The 25325-nt window shown below is 54.8% G+C and overlaps 2 protein-coding genes across 9 annotated transcripts; both read left to right on the top strand.

The window, feature by feature from the left end:
* Window positions 1-2290: 2290 nt before the first annotated feature.
* Window positions 2291-17635, top strand: MIER2 (MIER family member 2). 7 transcript variants are annotated; one of them, XM_071578374.1, is made up of 14 exons: window positions 2291-2320; window positions 6444-6531; window positions 7078-7226; window positions 7961-8086; window positions 8725-8848; window positions 9513-9622; window positions 10256-10325; window positions 11119-11285; window positions 11778-11859; window positions 11943-12037; window positions 12836-12963; window positions 13916-14082; window positions 14876-15118; window positions 15893-17635. In XM_071578374.1, the coding sequence occupies exons 1-14, from the start codon at window positions 2312-2314 to the stop codon at window positions 16120-16122; spliced, it is 1788 nt and encodes a 595-aa protein (XP_071434475.1). In that variant the 5' UTR covers window positions 2291-2311; the 3' UTR covers window positions 16123-17635. The 7 variants fall into 7 exon arrangements, with proteins under 7 accessions (XP_071434475.1, XP_071434474.1, XP_071434478.1 ...); XM_071578373.1 differs by having other exon boundaries at window positions 14876-15986; XM_071578377.1 differs by having other exon boundaries at window positions 12836-12939; window positions 13946-14082; window positions 14876-15986.
* A 2360-nt stretch (window positions 17636-19995) lies between these two features.
* PLPP2 (phospholipid phosphatase 2) lies at window positions 19996-24188 on the top strand. Of its 2 annotated transcripts, none has more exons than XM_071578380.1 (6): window positions 19996-20151; window positions 22101-22252; window positions 22593-22870; window positions 23055-23112; window positions 23232-23408; window positions 23509-24188. In XM_071578380.1, the coding sequence occupies exons 1-6, from the start codon at window positions 20100-20102 to the stop codon at window positions 23644-23646; spliced, it is 855 nt and encodes a 284-aa protein (XP_071434481.1). In that variant the 5' UTR covers window positions 19996-20099; the 3' UTR covers window positions 23647-24188. The 2 variants fall into 2 exon arrangements, with proteins under 2 accessions (XP_071434481.1, XP_071434482.1); XM_071578381.1 differs by having other exon boundaries at window positions 20072-20162.
* Window positions 24189-25325: the final 1137 nt, after the last annotated feature.

The raw sequence follows: 25325 nt of genomic DNA on the forward strand, positions 1-25325 counted from the left end.
TGAGAAGGTCTGCCTGAGCCTCCTCCTCTCCAGGCTGAGCCTCCCCAGCTCCTTCAGCTGCTCCTCATAGGACTTGTTCCCCAGTCCCTTCACCAGCCTTGCTGTCCTTCTCTCGACATGCTCCAGTCCCTCAATAGCCTTTCTAAACTGGGGGGTCCAGAACTGGACACAGCACTTGAGGTGTGGCCTCACCAGTGCTCAGTAGAGGGGCAGAATCACTTCCCTGCTCCTGCTGGCCACACTGTTCCTGATCCAGGCCAGGATGCCATTGGCCTTCTTGGCCACCTGGGCACACCTGGCTCATGTTCAGCTTCCTGTCAGTCAAAACTCCCAGGTCCCTTTCTGCCTGGTCGCTGTCCAGCTACTCTGCTCCCAGCCTTCAGTGTTGCATGGGGTTGTTGTGGGCAAAGAAATCGATGTACTGGGCAATGGAGGTGTCTCCTGACAAGTATTTCACCATTCGCTCAGGGAAGTGCAGCTGCTCAAAGAGGCTCAGCCTGGGAGTTGCCACTGCGAGCATTAAACAGAGTAACAGAGGCAGGGCAGGCCCTCAATAATGAGGGGAGCCCTCCCTAGACCTTAACCCCAAACCCCAGGCCTTGACCCAAACCCCAAGCCTTGACCCAAACCCCTGACCTCTCTCATTATTTTGGTCACAGAACACATGGATGCACTGTTGGGAGCGAGGTAGAAAGCAGCATCTTTTGCAGGCATTTCTCTGAAGCCACTGACAAGGTTACATTTTTAATTGAACAAACCGCATCTGCGAGCTGTTAGTTCTTTGACAAGAGCCAGACAGCTCTAAGCTGTAGGGGAACAAAGGCCTGGTGAAGTGCTCTGGTTCTCAGCTTGAGGGCCACCACCACTTCAGAAGCACTTGATAACACTTTGCTTCCTGAGCTCAAAAGCGTGAGTGAAACCCAGCACTGAGCCAACAGCCAGGGTGCAGAGGCTGCTCCCACCAACTGAGCACGACTACCCCTGAGGGCACAGCTTCACAGCTGGATCGCCACTGTCGGAGACAGATCCAGGCACAGGCATTGATGTGAGCAGGGTGATGATCCACGGGAACTGATCCAATGGTGAGACCTCATGGCAAATGTCCCTGAGCATCCCGCCAGCACCACTGGCAGCTGAACACCGTGAGGGAAGCACTGCCCTGCTGTCCAGCCAGGGGTCCCTGAGGGGTCTGGGGGGTCCCTGAGGGTCCTGGCAGGGCCATTTGCCACAGGAAGCCCTGGAGATGGGTGGCACTAAAGGACCAAGCGTGCTGGTGCTGGAGGATTGCTCTCTGGAAGTGTGTGGTCATCATCAATTAAACGGAACCAGAACAACCCATTAGGAAGCTTCTACAAGTGCATGTCTGGGATCCTTCAAGCACAGCCACAGAAAGGAACCATGAGACAGCGTTTATATTCTGGTTCTTGAGAGGTACGGGCCACTCTTGGGCTCCCACCCTGATCTCCCTCTTCTGTAAACACTAAATGAGATGCAGTGACTTTGTATCAACAAAGTGCTCAGCGAGGATCACTGAATGCGTTTCCTGGAGATTCAAGTTTTGTCATCCACGAAGGAGGAGCGGGTTGATGTTGTGAGCACTGGCTTTCCCCTGAAAGGCGCGTGGTCTCCGCTGCGTTCCTGTGGCCCGGCCCCAGCGGAGCTCAGCACGGGGTCCCTGCGGAGCTGCGGACCTGCCTTCACACCCGCTCACCGCCCGCCCCGGGGACCCCGGCACAGCGCTGCGGGACGGGATAAACAACCCTCCGCTCTCCGGTGTCCTTGCGGGGCTCTGCGGGGCCGGAGCCACAGCGGCGGCCGCGGGCAAACGGTCTGGCTGGCGCTCGGGAGCGCTGCTGCGGCCACCGGGCGGGCTCCGCTCCCCCTCCTCCGGGGGCGGCACCGGCGCCGGGAGAACCCCGGCCCCGCTTCAGACCCCGGACCCTGGGCCAGCCTCATACACCCGTCCAGCCTCAGACTCCGGCCCCGGCCCCTGGCCCGGGCTCGGACTGGCCCCAGCCAGGCCTCAGACCCCGGCCCCGAACCCCGGCCCGGTCTCAGACCCCGGCCCCGAATCCCAGTCCGGCCTCAGATCCCACCCAGGCCGGTCTCAGACCACGGACTTGGACCCTGACCCGGCTCTGAACCCCAGTCCGGCCCCAGATCCCGGCCCCGATCCCAGACCGGCTCTGCCGGGACCCGAACCCCGGACCCTCGGGGGCCCCCGGGCCTGGCCCCGCCCCCGAGGCGCCGCAGCCAATGAGCGGCCGCCGCCGCATCCGGGGCCCGCGCCCCCTGCCGATCGCGCTCGGCCATGGCGGAGGTGAGCGCGGAGCCGCCGCCGGGGTCGCGCCGGGCCCGGGGCCGTCCGCGGCCGGGCGGGGGTACCGGGACCCCTCTCATGAGCTGCCCCCGCCCGGCACCGGGGCCCTACGACCGCGGTGTGATGGGGCGGCGCGGGCTCCGCGGAGCGGGGACCCTCGGGCCATGGGGCGCCAAGGCCCCGGGCGGCAGCGGGCCGAGGGGCGGGGATGGGCCGGGGCCGGGGCCGGGGCCGGGGATGGGGCCGGGGGGCGCCGCTGCCGGGCCGGGGGCGCCAGAGGGGGAAGGGGCGGCTGGGCGGGACCCGGCGGGAGAGCCGGGGCGAGCCACATCGGTGCGGGGGCCCTGCGGCCTGACCCGCGGGAAGAGGGGCCGAGGAGAGGCTCCTGAAGGGGCTCCGGGACGGGGACTGCGGGGCGCGGAGAGAAGACGGGTGGGGAGGCGCGGGGCGGAACGGGAGCCCCGGGGCTGTGGCCCAGCAGGGCCCGACGGTGCGGGGTGGCCGGAGCCGCGGTCAGAGGTACGGGGCTGTAGGGAGGGGCTCCCGGAGCCCAGAGGTGAGAGAGACCGGGGCGGTGGGGAGCACCGGAGGTCGGGGTCGTGGGAGTGCCCGAGGGCCGGGGAAGGTGATCTGGGTGTCCAGGGTAATTCTCTACACCTCACCGAGGGGGCCAGGTGGGACCCCTCTACTACCTCCCCTATTGCCACATCGTGTTGGCACTTGGTGCCTTGTGCCAGAACATTTTCTGCCATTGCTCTGCCACACTTCGAGCTGGTGATGCCATTCCCCATCGAGTCTTGCTGTGTCCCTCCCATATCCCTGACCTGTTGTAATGGTTGTCGTGACACATCCACACTTCATTTCCACCACGAGACCCTCATGGTGACCACGACATGGAAGAAGGGCTCTGGGAAGACATTGAGGTAGCTGGCTGCTCTATGGCAGGGCCTTGGATCTGTCTGAGGACAGGGCTTTGCTTCCAGGGTATTTGGGCATTCTGCATGAGGAAGGTGCTGTCTGGCCTGTCAACCCATCCACCATGGGTTTGCCTTTGGTGGAGCACTAAGGCTGCTGCATTTGCTTGTTCCAAAGTGCTACTTGGGCACATTGTTGGGCCGAAGTGCTGCCCGGGTTCCCTGCACCGCTGTGGCTCACACAGGTCTGTGCTGGGGACATCCAGGAGCTGTGGCTGCCTCACTGCTGAGGTTTGGCTGTAGATTGTCTTGGCTGTGGCGTTGTACTGGTGTGACTGGGGCCTTGGTCTTCCTGAGCAACGTGGGAGGTGGCCTGTGTGTCCTCTCATCTGTTCTTTGCTCTTTCAGATATATAACTTGCAGGATGAATCTGCTTTGCCTTGGCTACAGCTCAAGTTTGTAGAAAATGGCCCCATGTGTGGACAAGGCAGAGGAACCAGGAATGCTTCTCACTGAGTCTGAAATACATGTTAGACTTTCTCAGGAAACCACATTACCTGTTAAGGAGTAACCATGGAAAGGAAAACCTCTCTTTTTTCCTCACTTTCTTTCAAGAATGGTTTCAGCCTGGAGGGTTTCTCTGGGGCAACACAGTCAGCCTTGCACTGGAAAACAGCCTGGTCAGTGCAGAAAGCTCAGGCTCTGCCTCTGGCCTAGACTGTGGCTGAGTTTTGTTCCACCTGCTCAAAACTTTGAGTCCACACCTAAGGAGGGAGTGCTGGAGTCATCCAGAAATACAAACCTGAGAGTGAGTAATTGACCAACCTCTTTATAACTTCTGAGAGGAACATTATTCTTCCGCCTGAGCACCATAAAGTGGCAGGAGGAAAGCGGTGCTGGGGATAGTAGATTAAAGGAATTTCATTTCTCTTTTTTCCCCCCATGAGATTAAATGCTCCATGGGCATAGGAGCCAGTTTCCAGCATCACAGTGCAGTCAGAATAACTGGAGTTCCCTGCTGAGACCTTTCAGGGTGATCAAATCAATCACCAGCACTAAGAGCAGTGACACCCGGGCCCAGAACCATTCTCAGTGTGTTTCTGGTGCACGCTACGCTGTTGCATTTCTGCCTCCTGTGTGATACTTGTATCTGAAGTGTCCAGCTGCAGCTACCTCACCTTCAGGCAAAGTAACTACATCCTATGGCATCAGCAGTGCAATCAGGAATATTCTTCCTGTCATCATCACATTTTTAAGTCAGACCTTCCTTTCTCTCCTATTCCTTTGACTCTTGTTTCCATGGTCTTCTGGATTTGTAAATAATCTGAGGGATTGTTCAGTTTCACATCTTTAAATCTGGGTACTGAACGGGCTATTTGCTTTTTCTGTCACTTACTTGTTTCTTGTTTTCTCAGCCCCAGCACAGCAGTGCTGGTTATTCTATGGTGATTCCAGCTCACAGCATTCCCACTTGTCCTAGTGCTGCTTCAGAGAAATAAACTTGGGATTAGTAATGGAATTGTCATCCTATTATAGTGGCCATTCCTCTTTATTTCAGCACCTGGTCATTAATAGGAGGTCTCATCATTACTGAAGTATTCTTGACACCTTTTCAAGCCAGCCCATCCATGCCAACAGCTTCAGTCCTTGTTTTCAGAGGCCTTTGCATGCAACGACTTAATGATCCCTGGACAAAGAGGTGCCATCAATCTATAGATCATTGTCTGAGCAAGGAGAGTTTTCCAGATTGCCCAAGATCAGAAGGAGTAAGGATAGACCACACCCTTTCCATGAAGCCATGGTTGTTTGCTTGGACAGATTTATCCAAGAGGGATACTTGGTCACATTCCATCAAAGCCCAACAAAGGCACATTGGCACTTTCCTGAGTTACAGGGACATTTCCTGATAGGACCATCCCCAAAATTGAGGCTTTCCAAATGCTTTCTGTCCCCTTCTCCTTTCATCATCCCATAACTCTTTGCCCTTTTCATGTGCACAGTTCCTGGGCTTTCTGTGGAGCTAGAGTGGTCTCTTTGGGGGTTATCTTGCTGGCAGTAATCAGGCTCTCAGGGATGGTGAATCCCAGCACAGTGTACACACCGTGTGGACTGGAGGCATCTTCTTCATTGTTATGGAATTTGCAGTCTGTGTGTTGATAGCTGAAGGCACTAACTCGGAACCCACACTCTGTTGTGGCTTTTTTGATGTATATTTTGCTGTACTGCCAGAGGGTGAATTTTCATGTGAAGCCATACTGTGTTTTCTTGTTAAATAAGTTGTTAAGAACCTTGTGTGGAAGTGTTGTAGATGTCCCAGCTCCCACTGAGAGAGTGAGGAGTGATGGTGCACTGCTGAGATTGTTAATGGCTGAGGATCATACAGAGATGTCATTGGTGACTGGGGGACTGACACTGGGATTTTCTTCCACAGTTGGGTGCTCTCAGTCATGCAGAAGGTTTGGTTATTTACCTGCTTGCTCCGTGCCTCGGCTGAACTTAATGAACAGTATTTTCTTGCACAGCAGCCCAAGATGCAGCAGATGTTCTGGGTTGTTTTCCAGGCCTCAGCCCATGCTGCTGCCTTGAACTTGTGACTGAGCACTGAATGCCACACTGCAGGTGCCTGTTGGTGGTACCTGCCTTGCTCAGCCTCTCCCACCTCGCCCATACCAGACCCCTTCACTGCCTGCTTAGCTCTGTTCCTTTGCTCACATCACTGAACTTCTGGGTGCAGTGAGGCATTACGGAGAAGCCAGCATGTTGTTTCTGGCATTTTCAAAATGCCTCACCAGAGGGTCAGTCCCTCAAAATGCTGCGTTCATACATGATGTTCAGAATAGCAGCTGAGAGTCCAGGTCCTTCTTTTAAGGGAAGATGTAACCCATGAAGGTCAGGTCTTAAAATGGTGAGAGGATAAGTAATGAGTGGAGTGCTGAAGATAAAATAGATGAAATGGAAACACATCCACATGGAGTCAGAGACTGAGGGGAAGGTGAGGAGTCCAGTGGAGAGGAGACTGGGAAGAGCTGTTCAATACACCTGATGAGATCTGTTTGCACAGCACAGTTCTTAGTGCTGTCCTGTGGGGATTTGGGTAACTTCTGCTTTGAACTTGAGTTAATTTCATTTGCTGGTGGGGTTAAGTGGATGGAGGGGTGTTGCAATTTTAAGAAGAGCTCTCTCAGCCATGTTTCTGTCTTTTCCTGAAGGCCTCGGTTGGCCGGCAGAGCCCGAGGGTGGTCCCATACCCAGCCCGCAGCCTCTGTCCCGGAGAGCCCGCCCTTCAGAGCGCAGCAGGTACCTCTGGTCAAAGATGCCTCTGTTTGCTGGTCTAGTTTCCAGAGGAAGCAAGGTTCCTGTGATCAGCCTGTCTATTCCCTTCTCTTTCCAACACCTCCTGAGCCAGTTGGTTGGTTTTTCTTCCATTTGACAGAGAGGGAAAGGCTTAAAGATGCCAAAGCTCCAACAGGTATCCATTTGGCCATTCTTGAAAAAGGGGTAATTGCCCTAAAAATGCCCTGGATGAAGGAAATGCTGCAGTGCATGCCCGTGTGTTGTCACACCAGTGAATCCAGTCAGGAGAGACACACAAATACTCAGAAAACCTTCAGATTCAGCTTCCAGTCTGTTGTGGGACATGGATGTGCAGAGAACCAGGCTTTATGCTGATGGAGTGACTGTTCCCAGTTGTATTCCCTGTCCCCCTCACTCCACTCTGCCTAATCTCTTTCCCTGGCCTATCATGTCTGCACACACACAAGAAGGGATCATCCCTGGCTTTGTTGCATCTCAGGAGCTGGTCTGTGGTGGTGCTAAGTATCCAACTTCTTCTGATCCCTGCAGTTGTGTCAATGGGCTCAGCTGATCATCGACTGAACCTGGCAGAGATCCTTTCACAGAACTACGGTGTACGGGAAGAAAGGGAGGAAGATGATACTCAGGAGAAGCAGAAATCTTTAGAAGAGCTGGAGAAGAGTTTCAGTGCCTCTCAGGTAAAGGCAGCAGGGGGAGGGAAATTACCTGCTGGATTTGCTTGTCTGCTTTTGCAGTACTGGTATCAAAGACCTTGGTGAGAAGCCCTGACTTGCTCAGCTGGCAGCATGTTGGGCTCAGGTCACCAACAATAAGTCGGGTTTGCATTTGAGTAAGAAGGAATGGGTTTGAGAACACGTGACAGCAGTGAATTTTGGCTCTGCAAAGTAGCCACTCTGGCAGATGGTCCTGGCTCACCTTGCTGAAAAACCATTAGCTGTTGGGGCTATGGTCAGTGTTTCACAGTGGAGGAGCTACAAAGATGAGCTGATGTGGTGCTGCTGTGGGTGGTCCCACAGAGACCTCAGTGGAACACAAACTATGTTCTTGGTGACAAGGAGTGTCTCTTCAGGCCAGCCACAAGACTAATACAGAGATTTGCTCCCTCCCTTCCTCTGGCTAATTACAGGTGTGCAGTCTGGGACCTTTTCATCAGCTTGAAATCTAATATAAAAGATAGATGTATTTTAAAAGTGCCCTAGACTGTATTGCTTTGGGGTGAATGATCCTGGGTTTTCCATACCTTTGAGACAAAGCAGTTTTGGTGGGTCCTGACAGACCCTGCCTCCACCATTACTGTGCAGAGTTACCCGAGGCTGCCCTGCTTCCCTCTGCATGTCTGTGATCATACAGCTGGTGCTGTAGTCTTGTGGTTGTTCTATTCCTGATGCAGCTTTGTCCTCCTCTTGCTCAGAGCAGTGAAATGCCATTTGAGGAGCTGCTTGCACTGTATGGCTATGAGGCATCAGATCCCATCTCGGAGCAGGACAGTGAGAGCAATGACATCTCTCCGAATCTCCCTGACATGACTCTGGATAAGGTGAGAGCAGCTGTTAGCCTGGGTGTCTGCTGCAGGTTACTGTGTTCTGCTGGAGCTTGAGGTGTTGAAGAGCTCTTTCCAGAGGGGTTTGATCAATGCCAGGGGAAGGGGCCTGCCTAATTCTGGTGTCCCAGTGAGGAACACCAGGCAGAAACATTTAGAGAAGGGAGAAAGAATATATGTTTTAAAAAGAGCTCTGTAAAAACTGTTGATGGAACTTGAGTTACAAGGTTTGCACATAGCTGTGGATCTGTGGAGGTTTGTAACTTCCCAGGTGAAGTCATGGCTCCTCCTGTTCTAGCTAAAATTTGTAGAAAGTGCCTTTCTTTTTTTCCTTCTTAGAATCTTTGAGATATTTCCTGTGAGTGGAGCTCTACAGAAAGGGCCACTTGCTCATCTTCTCTGGCTTCCATAAGAAGCCAGAATTCATGGCACTTGTAAAAGTGCCTCTAGGGACAATAATGTGGGTGTGGTGGGGAGCGTGAGAGAGAATGTGTCTTTGGACAAGCTGTGGGAGGGTGAGAAGATCTGTGGATGTGGCCAAACTTGGCCAGAAATGTTTTACTCTAGGCCTCGCTCCCCCTCATGTATTTTTTTTAATTTAAAAATATTTTTCACTTTCTTGTTGTTGTTAAAAGGAACAAATAGCGAAGGATTTGCTTTCAGGGGAAGAAGAGGAGGAGACACAGTCTTCAGCTGATGACCTGACTCCATCCGTCACGTCCCACGATGCGTCGGACTTATTCCCAAACCAGCCTGGCTGTATGTGTCATGGTTCCTAAGTAGTTGGTGTTCACTTACATGTGGTGTGCAGGAAGTGCAGGGGAGGGTGAGAATGGTTTTCTTATTTTGTCAGCCTCCCAACAACAGATTTTCCACTTTCCTTCTGGGGACTGTCCATAAATTTGTGTGGCAGGGGCGTTCCTGGGCATTGGTTAGGACAGGACAGAGCGTAGATGAGCAGCGGGATGAGGGGGCAATGGTCCTTAGGTGTAGCTCAGAACACTGAAAAAGTGGGAATTGTTTTTCTACCTGCTGTAATTGCACTTTAAAAGATGAGTATCTCATGTGGCAGGCCTAGAAGTGAATCAATTCAGTAGTATTAGTGGAGTGATACATTATGGCAGTTCCTAAAAGTTGGAAGGTCTGGGAAGCCAAAGCACATGACAGGGATTGTGGATGAAGTGATCTTACTCTTTCTGCTGTCCTTCAAAATGAGAGTCTGAGATCCCCAGATTGGCCATCATTACCCATGTGGCAAGTGTACAAATTCTTTTATTTAAAGGGAGATAATTAAAATACAGGTAAGTTGTCACTGAAGACTGTGCAGAAAGGAACTTTAGGACAGGAAATGAAGGGAAGGAGAGGGAACATAGAGCAACAGGAAAAAAAATCATAACTACAGATCTTTTCCTTTCCCATAAAGCAAACAACTTCCTTGCTGATGAAGACAAAGAGCCCTGTTCATCTCCATGTGCTTCCTCCATGGCTGAGGATTCAGAGGTGGATTCCATCCCATCGAACGAGTGTAAGAAGGTAAATGACTTGAGTGCATTGGGAAAGGGAGTTCATACAGTACTCCTGAATTTGAAGAAAGCATGGCACCAAAGCATTGTAATATTTCCCCAATTTTTTGCTTGGTGCCATGCCTTTTGTGGATGCCAGTGGCAGATGTGGGTCACAATAGGGGTTTTTAATACAATCTTGAAATTATCTTCTGCTTCAGATACAGGAAATCTGTTGTGCCTTAGTAAATTAAATCTGCAGCCCGTAGCCCTGGAAAGGTGAAATGCTATGCAATATTCCCAGCAGGATTTACTGACAGGGAACCATCTTGCTGAAGGGAGAAGCAGACTTCCAAATTCATCCTGTCTGTGAAAGTTGCAGGAGAGCTTTAGTGTTAAAAAGCTTTGTCTCCAGCCTTAGCTGCTTGCCATAGATCTTTAAAACTATGTAAATACTGAAGGTCACCACAGTGTCATCTGGTTGGTAGTAAATCTTCTTAGTTACCCTATAAAATAGTCAGGGTTCACTAGAAATAATAGTGACAGCAGGGGCTACCAGTAAATAAATCTGCCTCAAGGTGGTGTAGTCCCTAAATCATGAAGTGCAGCCTGAGTGGAGCGTTTTCCATTTCAATTTACCCACCTCTCTGTGGTGGTATTTCAGGAGATCATGGTTGGACCTCAGTACCAGGCCACTGTTCCCATCCTCCGCTTAAACAGGCACAGGCAAAAAGGTAAGGCAGTCTCCTCTTTGTGCCTTGTTTGGGTGTAGGGCTGCTGGCTGGGGTGTTTGATGGGTCCTGGATCACCAGTCCTGCTCTGGATCTCCAGGCTTGGTGCCTTCAGTGCTGACACCCAAATTTACAGCTACATCTGAGCTGGCTTAAAGAAGCCTGGCTGAACAGGACTGGGAACATGGGTGCAGAAGTGGTGAAGCTCAGTTAGAACTGGGTTGGTGTGACACTTTTGGAGGAGAGGGTCTCAGCTATAGCCAAAGAGAAAGAATACCCTTCTGGAGATACTCTAATTCATTCTCTCTGACATCTTCCTTAAGTAGCTCAAGTTACTGTCATTCAGTGCTCCCTGGAGCAGATCTGTTTTGGTGCTATATCTTCAGAGTAGACAGAGATGCCTTGATTTGCAGACTGTGCCCAAAAATGAGTGCAATATGAGTGCCAGCTTCTTGAGCTTCTGGACAAGAAAGCTAAAATGGTCATTAGTTGCCAAGATTAATTAATCACAGCAACAATCTTTATGAACATGGTAACAAAAACCTTGTCAACCAACCCTTCTGAAACAATGGAAGCAAGCTGAGCCTGTTCTGAGGGCCATAAAAGGGGTATAAAGGGTTTATCTGCCTCCAAAATCAGGAGGGAAAATGCAGTACCTTGAGAGATGGTTGTCATCTCTAGTGCTGGGTTGGAGTACCCAGCAAAGGTTTCCTCCCTCTTCTGTCTCCCCCATGCATGTCCACATAGATCGTTTCTCAAAAGCAGCAGAATTCTCTGTTTGATTATCTTATTTCAGTGCTTTTTCTGTTAGCCTATGAGAATGAAGATCAGCTGCTTTGGGACCCAAACATCCTCCCTGAGAGAGAGGTTGAAGAGTTCCTGTACCGCGCAGTGAAGCGGCAGTGGGACGAGCTGTCCGGCAGCAGCCTGCCCGAGGGAGAGGTGGTGAAGGACAACGAGCAGGTCTGGGGGCTCATGCAGCTCATGCACCAAGTGGTGCTTGCCTGACAGTGCCACATTCCCTACAGAGGTCAGAATGAGGTCTAATTTCAGTGAGTCCTTGCTCCTGCCTCACAGATAAGTGAGGGTGTGCTACCTGGCTGTGGTCTGAGGAGGCCAGTCCCCCTCCCGTTGGGAAGACTGGAAAAGCCTGCAGATCAACCATGTCAGAGCAGCTGTGTTTCCTCTAAGTTAGTCAGGTTAGATTCTGGCAGTGAGAGTCCAGGAACACAGAGGCACACTTGTAATCTGCAGAGCTGCATCTGTCCAGTTCTGGAGTTTGTAATCCAGTGTTTTAAAAAGTGGGATAATCTCTGGTGATGGTCAATCAGGGGTTAGCAGCAAGGTGGCTCCTGGGAAATACAAGTTTTATGAGACAAATATGAGTCATGAGCAGGTTGGTTTGTGGTGTGTTGCTCAGGTACGTGCTGTGAGTGATCTTCTTCTGTTTCCTAGGCTTTGTATGAGCTGGTCAAATGCAACTTCAATGCAGAAGAGGCACTGCGGAGGTTAAGGTTCAACGTGAAGGTTATCAGAGGTGAGTTCTGCCCCAAACATCAATGTACATGCAACTCTTTCTAGATTCTGTACATCTCCAATTCCTCTTTCTTTCTGCTATAGATGAGCTTTGTGCCTGGAGCGAGGAAGAATGTAGAAATTTTGAACATGGCTTTAGGGTCCACGGGAAAAACTTTCACCTTATCCAAGCCAACAAGGTAAGGCTGCTCCCCCCAGCTCCTGCTGAGAGCAGGGGAAGGAGGCAGGTGCTTTGGCACCACAGGTGTGCTTTGGGCCTCGGCTGATGCAGGGAGTTCAGGATTGCCGAGTTCCGATCCCAGGCTTTGTGTTGACTCATGCCAGGAGGTGATGGGCTGTTCACTGCCCTGCTCTGCCTTATTTTCCAGGTGGGAGAAGTCACAAACACCACTGACCTGCATGAGTGATGTCAGTTAATTACTGATTAGCCCTTTCTGGAGTCTCAAAAGTTCTTTCCAAACTCTCAGCCCTTGCAGTACTTCTGTGAATGAGTGAGTTGAGCATGTGGATGTTTTGTAAAGTCCCCTGGGGTCCTCTAGAATGGCAGATGCTGTTGTAGGGAGAGCTGGGCCACGGGACATGCTGCTGTGCTGGGAGTTGGCAGAACCAGAGAGTCCAGTTCTACCACTGGTTAATTGTGGGCATGTTGATGCTGGCCAGTGAAAATGGATGCAGGTTTGCTCTCTCTGCTAAGTGTGCTGCTGCTGGAAGTGCAGGAACGTCCTGCACGAGTGTACATGTCTGGCCCACACGGGTCTCTGTGAGAACAGCTGTGCACTGTGGGGAGTTCTTTCTCTGGCCGATCGCCACCTCGGAAATCTCAGTACGTGCTTCTGTTCTGCAGCATAGATGTGTCCATAGCAATATAAATTTCTGTAATGCACTTAATTTTCTGTGCTGGTTAAATGGGAAAATAGCCCTTGCTCCATGAGATACACCTCGATGCGTGGTGTTCTGACTGGGATGTTTCTCCTCAGGTCCGCACCCGGTCAGTGGGCGAGTGTGTGGAGTATTATTACATGTGGAAAAAATCCGAGCGCTATGACTACTTCACTCAGCAGACTCGTTTAGGAAGGAAGAAGTACGTCCTCCACCCTGGAGCCACGTGCGTGGAATATTCTCACACTAAAATTAGTAATATTGACCTCCCTGTGAAGATTCCTGCTGCAAAGCACCTCTGCTTAACAGACTGTTCCTTCTTCTCTGGAAGGTTTCTTGGGTGGGAGGATGGAGGGATGCATGGGATGTTCTCAGAATACAAACACTCTTGCTGTAGGGAGGGAAGATAAAGAACTATTTGCTTGGAGGTGGATTTCCTTGTGTTAAAAATAGTTTTGTTTCAGACAAATGCATCCACAAAAGTTGAGGCTGGGGTCAGGGATTCCGAGTTGATTTCAGGGAAAGAACTCAGTTTGATGAGGTTTTAGGAAGGGAGCATTTTAAATTCAAAAACATTCTATTTCTGATGGTTTGGAACCTGAATTAATTTACCTGCTGCCATCCTTTGAGGCAAATTCTTACCTTTGAAATGTATGATAATTACTGAAGATACTTTTCAAAATACATCTTTTCAAAAAGGTTGAAACTGAAATGTCGTAAAAGGTCAAAATGAAATACTGAGGCTGAATCAATTAAAAACAGATGAAGTCTTAGATTTTTTTTTAATTCTGTCTCAAGAGAGGAAAATACCTGAAATCTTAAATCCTTCCAGGATAGGAAAATACATTCTCATCACTTGCTCTTTGCTGACACACTACGGACCCACTGCAGTCATTCCATGAAGCTGGGTGTTCCCTGGGCATTTGACCCTTTGGAAGGGGCTGAGGTTCACAAAACTGGGAGCAGAGGTCTTTAGGAAAAGCCCATTCTGGTTTATCATGGGCTGGTCTGGTCCATGCTGCCATCACCTCCTCAGGGCAAAGTCTAAACTGGGCTCTGCAGATGAAGGAGGGATAGACATTCATTCTAGTAATGTCTCCACAGTCCTATTGCTTTATTTGTTGATGGGTTTTAATCCTAGTCTCCCTTTTTCCTGCCTGCATCTCTCTGCTTAGCAGGTGGTGGCAAGGCTCTCTGTTTCCCCACAGGGATTTCACTGACAATGACCTGGATGGTGTTGAAGTAGAAAATACCAGTCGTTCTCGGAGCTCCCCACCAATTCCCTCTGCAACTGGCTGCCTGAATGCTCACTTTGGTCAAGATCAGATAGCAATAGAGAGTACAGGTAACTTCATTTTCTTCTGCCTGCCATGGGGATCATTCATCTCCCACACTCATTGGCACAGATCTGCCTTTGCCTTTCCCATTATCTGCTGTTCCTCTCCTCCCTGCACCTCACCAGTGTTCTCACCTTGCCCTCTGTTAAATACCAGCTCTTTGCTGGTTTTGATGTGAGCAGAAAAGTCTTGTCTGTCTCTACATTGATCAGGGGTGACTATAAAACAGTTGTTCCTGTGTTGGGCTCAGAGGGGTGGCCTAGATCTTAGTTATGCACTAACTTTGAGCACCTGTGCGAGGTGCTTCCAGTGCACTGACACAGACAGCTCCTTCAGAGATTGGGTTAAGGCCCCAGAAGTCAAGCTGTAGATGCAAGCTGCTTTCAGACAGCTGGCTGGGAGAAGACTCACAGGGAACCCAACATGGGTTCATTCCCTCACTGTCCTACCGCAGATGAAGGCACTGTGTGGGCAGCTCCCAGGAATAGTTGGCACGAGGGGATAGGATTTAGGATTTGGCTTATCTTGGAATGTGTCTGTGAGGTTTCCTTCAATTTCCATAGAAACACTGATGGCCTCCCATCTGCTGTCGGCATCTTGCCTTCCTTCGGTACATGCTGGCAGGGATCTTGGTTGCTATAATAAAGAAGCATTTGTGCCATCAAGCAAATGCTGTTGTGATTAGGTGGGGTTGACCTGGATGTTTGTATGTTATGGACTCACTGTAGCTTTCTTCCCTCGCTGTGTGCCCCTCTCTCCCCGCCCTGCTGTCTGTCACCCTCTCCTCTGCTGGATGTGCAGAGCCCCTGAGCGTGGAGAGCACGGCCTGCAGCCTGGGCAGCATCAGCGAGTCGGGGCAGGGCTACGAGTGCAGCACCCCCTCGGAGACGAATTGTTCCTTTGACCCCACCGAGGAGACGTCCTCAGGCGCCATCTCAGCGTCCTGCCAACGACACACTGTCCCCCCCTCCGAGCCAGAGCTCTTCGCTTTGCCACAGGCGGGACCAGGACTGGCAGAGAAGCAGGAGACATTGCAGAGCTCTGGTGAGACGATAACTATGGACTTCACTCTCCCTGCAGACATTAATGAGGGGTTGCCTTTAATTGCTGGCCCTGTGGATTTGGACAGAGACCCAGAGGCAGTGGTGGCCCCTGCGCAAGTGTCCTTATCGGTCACAGATTTTGGTCTCATTGGCATCGGAGATGTAAATAGTTTCCTGACTGCTCATCAGGCTTGCCCAGCACCTGTGGCTCGGTCAGAGCCTCTGTCGCAGTGAGAGTCTCCAGTCACAAATTTGTCACAGACCCAGCAAGGACTTTGACCTGACTGAGTGAAATCCTGGAACTTCCACTGTCCTGTAGGGACAGTTTGGAGCTGTTGGTCAGAATCCGTCTTTCCATCCTCCTTGACCCAAGGCTACAGTGAAACCAAACACCTTTCTGCTCCAGTGTATCCTGACACAATTGTGCAAAGTGGTGGCTGGCTTTTCTGAGGGGGTAGGTCCATCACCCCCTCTTCCACTGACCATGTGTCACTCCAGGTGATGCCAGGCTGCTTGGAGAGTCCCTGCCTCAGAATGGGTCAAGTGTCCCTTGGCCCCAGCGGGACAGTCTGAGGGCACAGATGCTTTGAGAACAGGGCTGTGTCACTGTCCCATTGAGGATGCAGTCGAGGGGTCTGAGAGCTTGGGAGGTCTGCAGGGCAGTTTACTGCAGAGGCAGGCACAGCAATGCCAAGGGAAGCTGAAGAGTCTTGGCCCTTCTCCCACAGGCAGTGTGTTGGAGTAGGAGTCACTCACTCCGGTCTTCTCCCAACAGCCATGGATCGTGACAGGCAGGAACACTGCTGCTTCCAGCCTCAGGCAGCCATGCGTTCCTGGTGCCTGCTCTCCGCCAGCTGCAGGTGGGTCATGGCCTGGTCCAGCCCCTGGGCTGAAGCATCAGGTCTTGGAAAGGGATGCTGTGTGGTGCAGCAGCATTGTGTGCACTTGAGTGCTTCTCACCTTCCTGTGAAGTGCTGGGCCAGGGAGACCTTACATGGGCAGTAATGTGAGTTTCAAGAGCCACAGAGAGGGTGGCCCAGAGCATGGTGCCACTTCTGCTGCTGACAGGTGATGACCCACTCGCAGTGCAAGGGGGCAGAATGCAAATGAAAACTTCTGTAACTTCCCAACAGTTTGTTCCAACAGTTTGTCAGCAGAGGCAGGAGGGTGCTTAGGTCCCAGGATGTGAAGCCTGGGACACTGGTGCTAGCGCAGTCCCAGGCAGGGGAGCACACCTTCCCTGCTCCACACGTGTCATCCCGGGGCATCCCTGCCCCTCCCTGCATTACTAAACCAGCTCTGTTTTCCAAGAGGAAAGTGTATCTTTACTGCCATGCTTAGGGAGGTGACAGGTGGCCCCATGTGGTGAGGAGGTGCTGCCTGCCACGCAGAGCCACGGGGAGCTGTCCATGGGTGTGCTGGGGTCCAGAGCTCCTTTGCTTCCCACATGTGCTCCAGGTCTGGGGTTTGCCACTGGCTTAAATCCAACGTGTTCTCCTTCCTCCTCGTGCTCTCTGCTCACAAGAGAAAGGTTCTGGTGCAGATCGCCCCTTCCTCCAGTTGTGTTCTGCATTTGGGGTGAGGGGCTTGGGTTGAAGCTTTTATACTTGCTTTGGTACAGGCCTTTGCACTGTGATTGTGCAATTGGTTCTGCTGCCAGTGGATTTTAACAGGTACCTAAACCTACGAGCCTGCATCCTCCTTTTACCCAGCCCTGGGAAGTTGTGCTCAGCCCTACAGCTGGAGCATGGAGACAGGATCAAGCAGCCTCACAGGATGGCAGGATTAGATCTTGTCCCATCTCCTAAGCCCCAGATCTGTTTTGTGTGCATTAGCAGGGGTTTGTTTCAGTCCCCAGCACTCTGCTGGGAGGTGCTGAGCCCCAGGCACAAGCAGCTGTCTTCACCTGGCACCATTTTGTCACCCAGATGTGGTTGGCAGAGGCCTCCTCTCCAGCTGCTCCCAATGCCCACTCCATAGTGGAACTGCCCAGGCTGTGATTCCCCTTTTCTGGGGAAGAGAGGAAGCTCCTTGGCTGAAGGGAAAAGAAGAAGCAGGGTGAGAGCATGGGCAGCCCTCCCAGGGAGGGCCAGGCCTTGACATCTCCATCGGCTGAGAATGTTCTTACTTTTCCTAAAACCATTTTTTCTTTTGGTTTGTTTCAAGCCCTAGTGAAAGGAGACAGGAGCTGGGGAAGGCAGAAATCTCTTTATGTCCTTCAGTGTTGTTTACAGATTTGCATGGGGTCTTTCAACATAAGTGTGGGCTTTCTCCACATAACTTTGAGGGAGAGGGGTGGAAAAGGCTGGGACAGGGAAGGGGGAGTCACTGGGGGAGGAGGTTTGGTTTTGTTTTTTTGTTGGGGTTTTCTTTTTCCTTCTTACAAAGCACATTCACTTTGAGCCGCTCCCAATGCTGGACTCTTCTCCCTTGCCCCCCAGCCCTACACTGTGAAGTGACACTGCCTTGAAGACCCCTCGCCGTTATTTATTTAATTAAAAACCTAATTTGAAAGTGAGTTAGAAGCCTGTCTTCTTTTTGGAGACCAAGATGCAACAGTCCTGTGTGTCATGATGGCAGAGGCAAGAAAAGGGGTCCCTGCCTCTGCTGTCTGATCCTCTCCAGCTCCATGGGCAGGGTGGGATTCCTTGTGCCAGGGATGCCATCCCAGCCTGGGAGGATGCCCAGCATCCCTGGCTTGACTTCTCCCTCCTGGTGCTGTGGGTGGAGGGAGCTGTTTGTTGCTCTTACAGGTGCCCCGAGTCCTCTGAACCCCTGTCAGCTTGTGGCAGGCCTGTGACAGTGGCAGACAGGGGTCCCTCCATGTCTCACGACTTCAGCCAGAAAAAGCATTCTCAGGCCAAGAGAAACGTTCCTGATGCAACTGCATTGTGTTGCCCCACCACAAAGCCCCTTTGTTCCATCAGAAACTCCTTAAATTCTCTTTCTCCCACTTGTGCCTGGCTCTGGCCTTCTGTCCTGGGGCTTTGGAGGGCTCTGGCCATGCAGCTCCCTGGCTTTCCCCTGGAGAGGTGGGTACAAAGGTGGGCATAGAGAGACTGGAGTGGGTTCCCCACTTCCTTCGAGGTCTCGAGGAGCTGTGGAAACGATGGGTGTTCTTGAAGCACCCCGTTGCATCCTTTGAAATGAAACGCTGTTTTCGTCCCTGTGTGACCATAGCGATGTTTCCGAGGCTGTGAGAGCAGCAGGACCGCAGCCCCCGGACTCTGCAGCCCTCGCAGGCCGGGGGAGGGTCCCGGGCGGGCTCTGCAGCCACGACGCTCGGACGGCAGAGGGAGCCAGAGCCCCGCGCCGGGACACCCGCCCGCGCCCCCCGGTACCCGCGGCCGTGGCACCCGGGACCCCCCATCCCCCGGGTTCGCCGGGCTGGGCCGTTCCTGACAGGCTCCCGCCGCCCCGGCACCGCCCGGCAGCCACGGGCCCGCGTGGGGCAAAGTCCTGCGGCCTCCGCGCTGCTGCCTTGTCGTGCTTCCCCTGCCCGCTCCAGCGCGGGGTCCTGTGCCTGCAGCGGGGGTGCCTGCCCTGTCCTCGGAGCCCCACACTGCCACATCTGTGCTCCCACGGTGCCCCAGCTCGGAGCCCACCCACGGCACCCACGAGGGTGGAGCCCTCCCACGGCAGTCACTGCTGCGATGAGAAGGGGGGATTTATCAGCAGGGGGACAGACTGTGTTCATGCCCACATTCCCTCCAGGACACAGCCTGGGCATCCCACGGGCTCCAGCCACCCTCCTCTGCTGCAGCATCCCCTCGGCTCGCCTGCCTCGGGGCTCTTGCCTGCTTGGTTGGGGTCTGCAGGCAGCATGTGTGTGGCAAGTCCTGCCTCAGCGCCGTGCCAGGGCCCCCATGGCACTGACAGGCAGGAATGAGCTGCACCGGGGCACATCAGGGTGGACTGGAGCAGAGGAAAGCTGGCCCGTGGTTCTGCCCCTCTCCTTAAACCCCAGGGCAGCCCAAGAGCGTTTCCAGCTCTGCCGGCTTCCCACAAACAGCCTTGACATTCTCCACAGGCCACTCACACTGCACTTCAATCACCAGCCCTGCAGCATTTGGGTGGTTTCTGTATTACTTACATTTTTCTTTCCATTCCTAACCAGGCATCGGGCCTGGAATAGCCAATATCCCACTGTCCCTGCTGCCACCAGGGAGTTGCTGTGGGACCCGTTGCTCCAACTTTCACTCCTAACCCCGCTCTGGGTTCCAGCAGCTCAGCAAGTTCCCAGCCCCAACGGGAAGTACCGGGAGCTTGTCCTGCTGTCCTGTCTGACGCTCAGGAAATACGGCCCCACATCTCAGCGGGTAAATCATAGCTTCTGTGTCGTTCCGTGTGCTCCCACCAGCCTCTCTGTTGCGACCACAGCCTCAACAACCGGCCTTGACACCGAACCAGCCCCGCGCCTGCTTTGCACAAGCCCCCGCCGCCCGCATCGGTGGAGCTAGCGCGTTTCCGGGGCCACGTTCTTCCATTCTTGGATTTTCCATTTTTCCTCACTTTTTTTTCCCTCAGGACATACACCCGAAGCGGGTGGGGCACGGGCGGCTTCCAGAGTGGCCTCTCTTCCTTCTCCCCTTTCCCCTTGACGCACGCCGGGAGGCAGCCGAGCCAAGGCGGGGAGACCGGGCAGGCGGGGCGCGCACCGGGGGACTCGAGAGGGCCGGAGCTGAGGATGCCGGAGCGGGGCCCGAGGAAGCAGCGACGAGCGAGGAGAGTCTGACTCCAGAGAAGTTCCTGCCACACCTGCCCCGGTCCCGGCCCCGGCCCCGACCCCGACCCCGACCCCGGTCCCGACCCTGGTCCGGGCCCCGGTCCCGCCGCTCCCGCTCCGCCCCGGCCCCGGGCGGGGGCACCGGCTGCCGCCCCGCCCCGCCCCGCCCGCCCGGACTTTACCTCCCGGCCGAGCCCGCGTCGTTCCGGGCCATGTGAGCCGCGGGGCCGGGCCGCGGGGCCGCACCGGCTGCAGGATGGAGCGCAGGAAGGTCTTCGTGGCGCTCGACGTACTCTGCCTGGCGGTCGGTGAGGACTCGGTACCGGTACCCCCGGCGCGGGCAGCTCCGGAGCGTCACCGTGTCCCGCGGGTGCCCTCGGTGGGGCCGTGCTGTGGGCTGGGACAGGGGCCGGGGCTGCGTCCGGAGGAGGTACAGGGGTTCCGGGGCTCCCGCCGCGCCTCTTTCCGCTCCGGCCATAGCCGGTGTCGCCGGTCCGGGGGCAGGGCGGGAGGCACCTGCCCGGCCGCTGTCCCCGCTGTCCCGGGCCTCCACCGGGAGCCGGGCGGGCGCGGCGAGCCGAGCGGGCGCTGGCTCTTGCCCCAGCGCTACCGGGCTCCGTCGGGGTTCCCGGTTCCCGGGGTCGCCCCGCTGGCCGAGCGCCCTCCCAAGGGAACCCACAGCGTCCTAGGGACGTGCCCACGGCGGGGGTCGTGGTATTTCCCGGGCCAGGAGGCTGCGGTGGGGTCCCGCTGCTCGGGCGGCACCGGGACGCTTCCTCCGCCGCCGCCCTGGCCGCCTGCCCGCCGCACGGAGAGGGCCGGGGCTCCGCAGCCCCAGACGGGTGGGTTCAGGGGACCCCTTCTAGGACCTTCGCCCCCCCTCCGCGGTGCGGGCAAAGTCTCGTTTCTAAAACTGCGGAGAAGCACCGAATTAAGACGGACTAAAAATAAAGGCCCCGACCGGGATCGCGGCTGGAGCTTCCCGGGCTGCGGGCCCCAGCGGGCGGGGGGGTGGCCGGGACCCGGTGCCTCTCGAGGCACGTTTCCCTCCTGTGGGCCGGTGCTTTATATTTTTAGGGGAGCTTTTTTTGGAGGGTGAAATTATCCAGAAAGAAAATTGGTGTCTAATTTGAGCTGAAAATGGACGTCTGAGGTGTGCGGGGAGGCGGCGGCGGGGCCGGGAGGGACCCGGCGCTGGTTCTCGGCAGCGCGGCGGGGCAGCCCCCGGTGCTCCATCGCCGTGCCCTCCGCTCTCTCGGTGAGCGCAGGACGCGGCGGGACCCCCGGGGCGGGAGCGAGGGAGCGGGCGGGGACAAAGGTGCGGTTCCCAGGAGACGGAGGAACAAGGGTAGGCGGAAACCGCCGGGAAAGGCGGAACTGGGAGAGGAGCCCGACCTTAGGTGGCCTGCAGGGTCGGGGAGACCATCCTGGGACCCCCGTGGTGGGGACGCCCGGCCCGTCCTTGACTGTTCCTGGGCAGAGATGGGGCAAGGGATCCCCTTCCAGCGCTGGGCTGGCACGGCTACAGGGCGGGGCAGAGACCCACAAACTACTCTGGATCTTGAGGATGGTTCCTTCTCGAGTGAGCTCTCAGCTGCCCATGGCCAGGGTTGCAGCACGCTGGGTGGAAAAGCCTCCTTTGCCAGACTGATCCAGCCAACACAGCATCTCTCCAGAGCCCCGAGGAGACAGGGGAGAGGAGGCTGGTAGGAAGGAGCAAGGGCTGTGGGAGAGTGAGTGGGACAAGCCAAGTGCATCGGAGTCCCACTGTGCCTGGGCTGGATCAGACACCAGCATCCCCCAGCACTGGCTCTCCTGGAGCTGCGGTGAGGGTTCTGCTGGGACCATCTGCGGGCCCTTTGCTGCTGTAAAACAGGTTTGCAAGATGCCTGTGCTCATTAATTTTAATGAGGTCTGTCCTCCTAAGCCAAAAGACTCTGGGGAGCATGAGGAGAAGGCACAAGATTGGGCCCTGCCACTGTTGTGTCTGGGGAGGAGTGGGGCAGCTGTGGGGACTCTGTGAGTGCCCAGTTTTGGCTGTCTCATGTGGTATCTGGGTGTCACAGGCATCTGCAAGCTCTGATAGGGCCCTATCAGAGGCCCTGGCGGGTTCAAGTCCTCCTGCCCAGGGTACAGGTGGCTCAGGACTTCATCCCTGGAGGGGATCCGTCCCTGCCATTGGGAGACTGTGGTGCTGCATGCCAGTGTGGACCCTGCTGGCTTGTGTCCCCAGTCCTCACCTCTCTCTGCCTTGCAGCATCTCTGCCCTTCGTCATCCTGACGCTGGTGAACTCCCCATACAAGCGAGGCTTCTACTGCAGCGATGACTCCATCCGCTACCCCTACAAGGCAGACACCATTACCCATGGTCTCATGGCTGGGGTCACCATCACCTGCACTGTTGTCATTGTAAGGATGTGTCACCACCTTTCCTCCAGGGCAGGGACATCCTGTCATGTTGTATCTGGGAACTGGGGCCCAGCACAGCCACCTCCAGAGCCCTGTCAGGGCAACAGGACCCCCAGCTTGAGCCCTGCTCTGCTGGGGGTCAGGGCTCCCACTGGGGTGGTGAGACCCACATCCTGCGGGGCTGGTTCCCTGCAGGGACAGGGTCTGTGAGCTCCTGTGGCAGGCAGATGGCAGGGGTTCCTCTGCCACAGAGCCAAGAGCCAGAGAATTCTGCAGCCCTGGTTCTGGAAAGCTGCTCAGTAGTCCCTAACCCTCACCACTTGCCCCCTGGTCTCTGCAGATCTCATCAGGAGAGGCATATCTGGTCTACACCGAGCGCCTCTACTCCAAGTCAGAGTTCAACAGCTACCTGGCTGCCCTCTACAAGGTGGTGGGGACCTTTCTCTTTGGGGGGGCTATCAGCCAGTCCCTGACTGACCTGGCCAAATACATGATTGGCCGTCTCCGGCCAAACTTCCTGGCTGTCTGCAATCCTGACTGGTCCAAGGTGAACTGCTCCATCTATGTGCAGCTGGAGAATGTCTGCCAGGGAGAGAGCAGGAACATCACCGAGTCCAGGTGAGCTGTGGGGCTAGAACATGTCTCCCCCACCTGCCAAGCAGCGCTGGGCTCCCAGTGACAGCCCCAGATGGCTATTGATGCTCTCTTGCTGCAGGGCAGAGCCTGCAGAGTGGGTAGGGGGCTTGTGAGGGCCAGCTAGGAGCTCATTCTCATGGCCTGACCAATCCCTTTTGCCTCACAGACTGTCCTTCTACTCAGGACACTCCTCCTTTGGGATGTACTGCATGATGTTCTTGGCGGTAAGTGCTGTTCCATGGGAAGGCAGCAAGCCCCCATGGGTCCCATGCCCCAAGCACCCCATCATCAGGCTGGTTGGTGCCCCCTGCTCTGGGTGATTGCTTCCTTCTTTGCTGCCCAGCTCTACGTGCAAGCCCGGCTGGTGGGAAAGTGGGCCCGGCTGCTGCGTCCCACCATCCAGTTCTTCCTCATCACCTTTGCCATCTACGTGGGCTACACCAGAGTGTCCGACTACAAGCACCACTGGAGCGACGTGCTGGTGGGGCTGCTCCAAGGGGCTCTCATTGCCGTCCTCATTGTGAGTGTCCCCTGTGCAACCTGCTGCTTGTCTGGGTTCCCACTGGCCATAGCTCAGCCTGACAGAGGGGTCTTCAAACCTTCCTGCTGGTCTTTTCCAGGTCCGCTACGTCTCTGACTTCTTCAAGCACCGTCCGCCCCGGCAGTGTGAGGAGAAGGACCCGGAGCGCAAGCCCAGCCTGCCACTCACCCTGAGCGACCCTGACCACAATCACTACAGCTACCGCGGTGCCCCGTGAGCCGCGCGTGGCCCACGCACACCGGACTGCAGACCTGCCCCTTGCCATGCTCTGCTCCTGGCTCTGGGGATGGGGACACTGGCTCTGTATTAACCATTGGCTCCATGGCTCTGGTGCCTCTGGCTGCCACAGGTACCAGCGGAACAGCCCTGCCTGTTCCCACTCCCACAGTGCCACGGCGCCCGAATCCTTGTGCTCATAGTGCTGCTGTGCTTGCCGGTACCTGGTGATGCCCGTGCCCTGCCCAAGGGAAGGGGATGTCCTCACCCCCTGTGCATCTGAGTCATGCTCCAAGGCTGCTGTCCCAGCCCTCTGTGTGGAGGAAGGGAGGGAGGGGAGGGTGACACGTGGGAGTGGATTTATTGGGCTGGCAAAGCACACTGAGCGAAGAGCAAACTCCTCGGGAAGTCTGAGATTGCCTGTGCTGTGTGTGTTGTCCCTGTCATATTAGCCAGCCTTATGAGTACAACTCCGCCAAGGGAGGGGAACAACTGCTGGGCTAGCTATACTTTTTTGGAAAGGATTAAAGCAATCCAGAGCTCTTCTCTGTTCCATTGGTTACCTTTAAGTGCAGTCCTGCCCACCAGCTGCTGGTGTGAGCAAAGGGTGCCCAGGCAGGCTCTTCTCCAGTGGTCTGATACCACAGTGCTGGGAGTGAGGGCACTATGCTCCCTGCCGCCTTTGTGCCAGGCTTGGGCAAGGGAATGCTCCAGCCTTTGTCACTCCTGCAGCTTCAGCAGATGCTTTAGGGTGTGTGGGGGGCTGGGGAGACATTTTCTGTGGTAAAGGAAGATAAATGGGGATGTGGAGCTGGACACATGGGGCTCCAAATGTCCTGGGAAGGGGGGAAAATAGGTACAGAGCAGTCCCATTGCTGACACACAGCTGCCTCCAGCACTGGAGTGCTGTGGGTCTCTAAAATCCATGCATTTTCATTGTCATATGTTTTTATAAAAATATATTTTTAAATTAGATCATCCTTAAAGAATGTCCGTGTGAGGCCTGTTCTCTTACTCTGTGGATGCTCCTGGCTTTGAAGGATGAGTTTAAGTGTACAGGGTTTTCTTTTCCAAGGGAAAGGTGTTAGAAGCCCCTCATTAGCAGTAGGTTTGCTGGGGGTTGTTAGGGGTGTGAAGCCCCTCTCCCACTTGTGCTGGGAAAGGTGGGCTTGACCAGGGCTAATGGGAGCAACAGCCTCCCCAGGGCCAGGTGCTCCTTACCTGTGCTCTGCATGTGAGGTATTGCATTCAATTGCTGTGCCTTGGCCCAGCAGCCCTTAGAAGCAAGAAGAGACATGGCCAGCAAGTGGCTCCAAGACCTATCCCAACTGGGTCTGTCCTGGCACTGCCTTTGCCCTGACCCAGGAGCCTCCTGTGCTCCCCAGAAACACAGCCCTGCTCTGCAAGGGAGGAGAGGAGGCGGGGAGAGGCTCTTGGAAAAAGTGACGCTTTGTGCTTGCAGCTCCCTTGGCTGCTCCAGCAGCCAGAGCTGAAGGAAGGCAGGGAGCCAAAAGCCTTGGCACAGCTGCCCTGTGTCCCTCCACTGCCCAAGAGCTGTGCTGGGGACAGGTGACAGGGCCAAGCTGTGGAGCTGGTGGGCACAGGGCCTTCCAACTGCTGGAGAGTAATGAGGGATGCTGGCAGGCAGCACCCTGGAAGCCTCAGGGTGCCCCCACTCCA

The sequence above is a fragment of the Pithys albifrons genome, chromosome 27, assembly GCF_047495875.1.
Source record: "Pithys albifrons albifrons isolate INPA30051 chromosome 27, PitAlb_v1, whole genome shotgun sequence".
In the NCBI taxonomy this organism is placed as follows: Eukaryota; Metazoa; Chordata; class Aves; order Passeriformes; family Thamnophilidae; genus Pithys; species Pithys albifrons.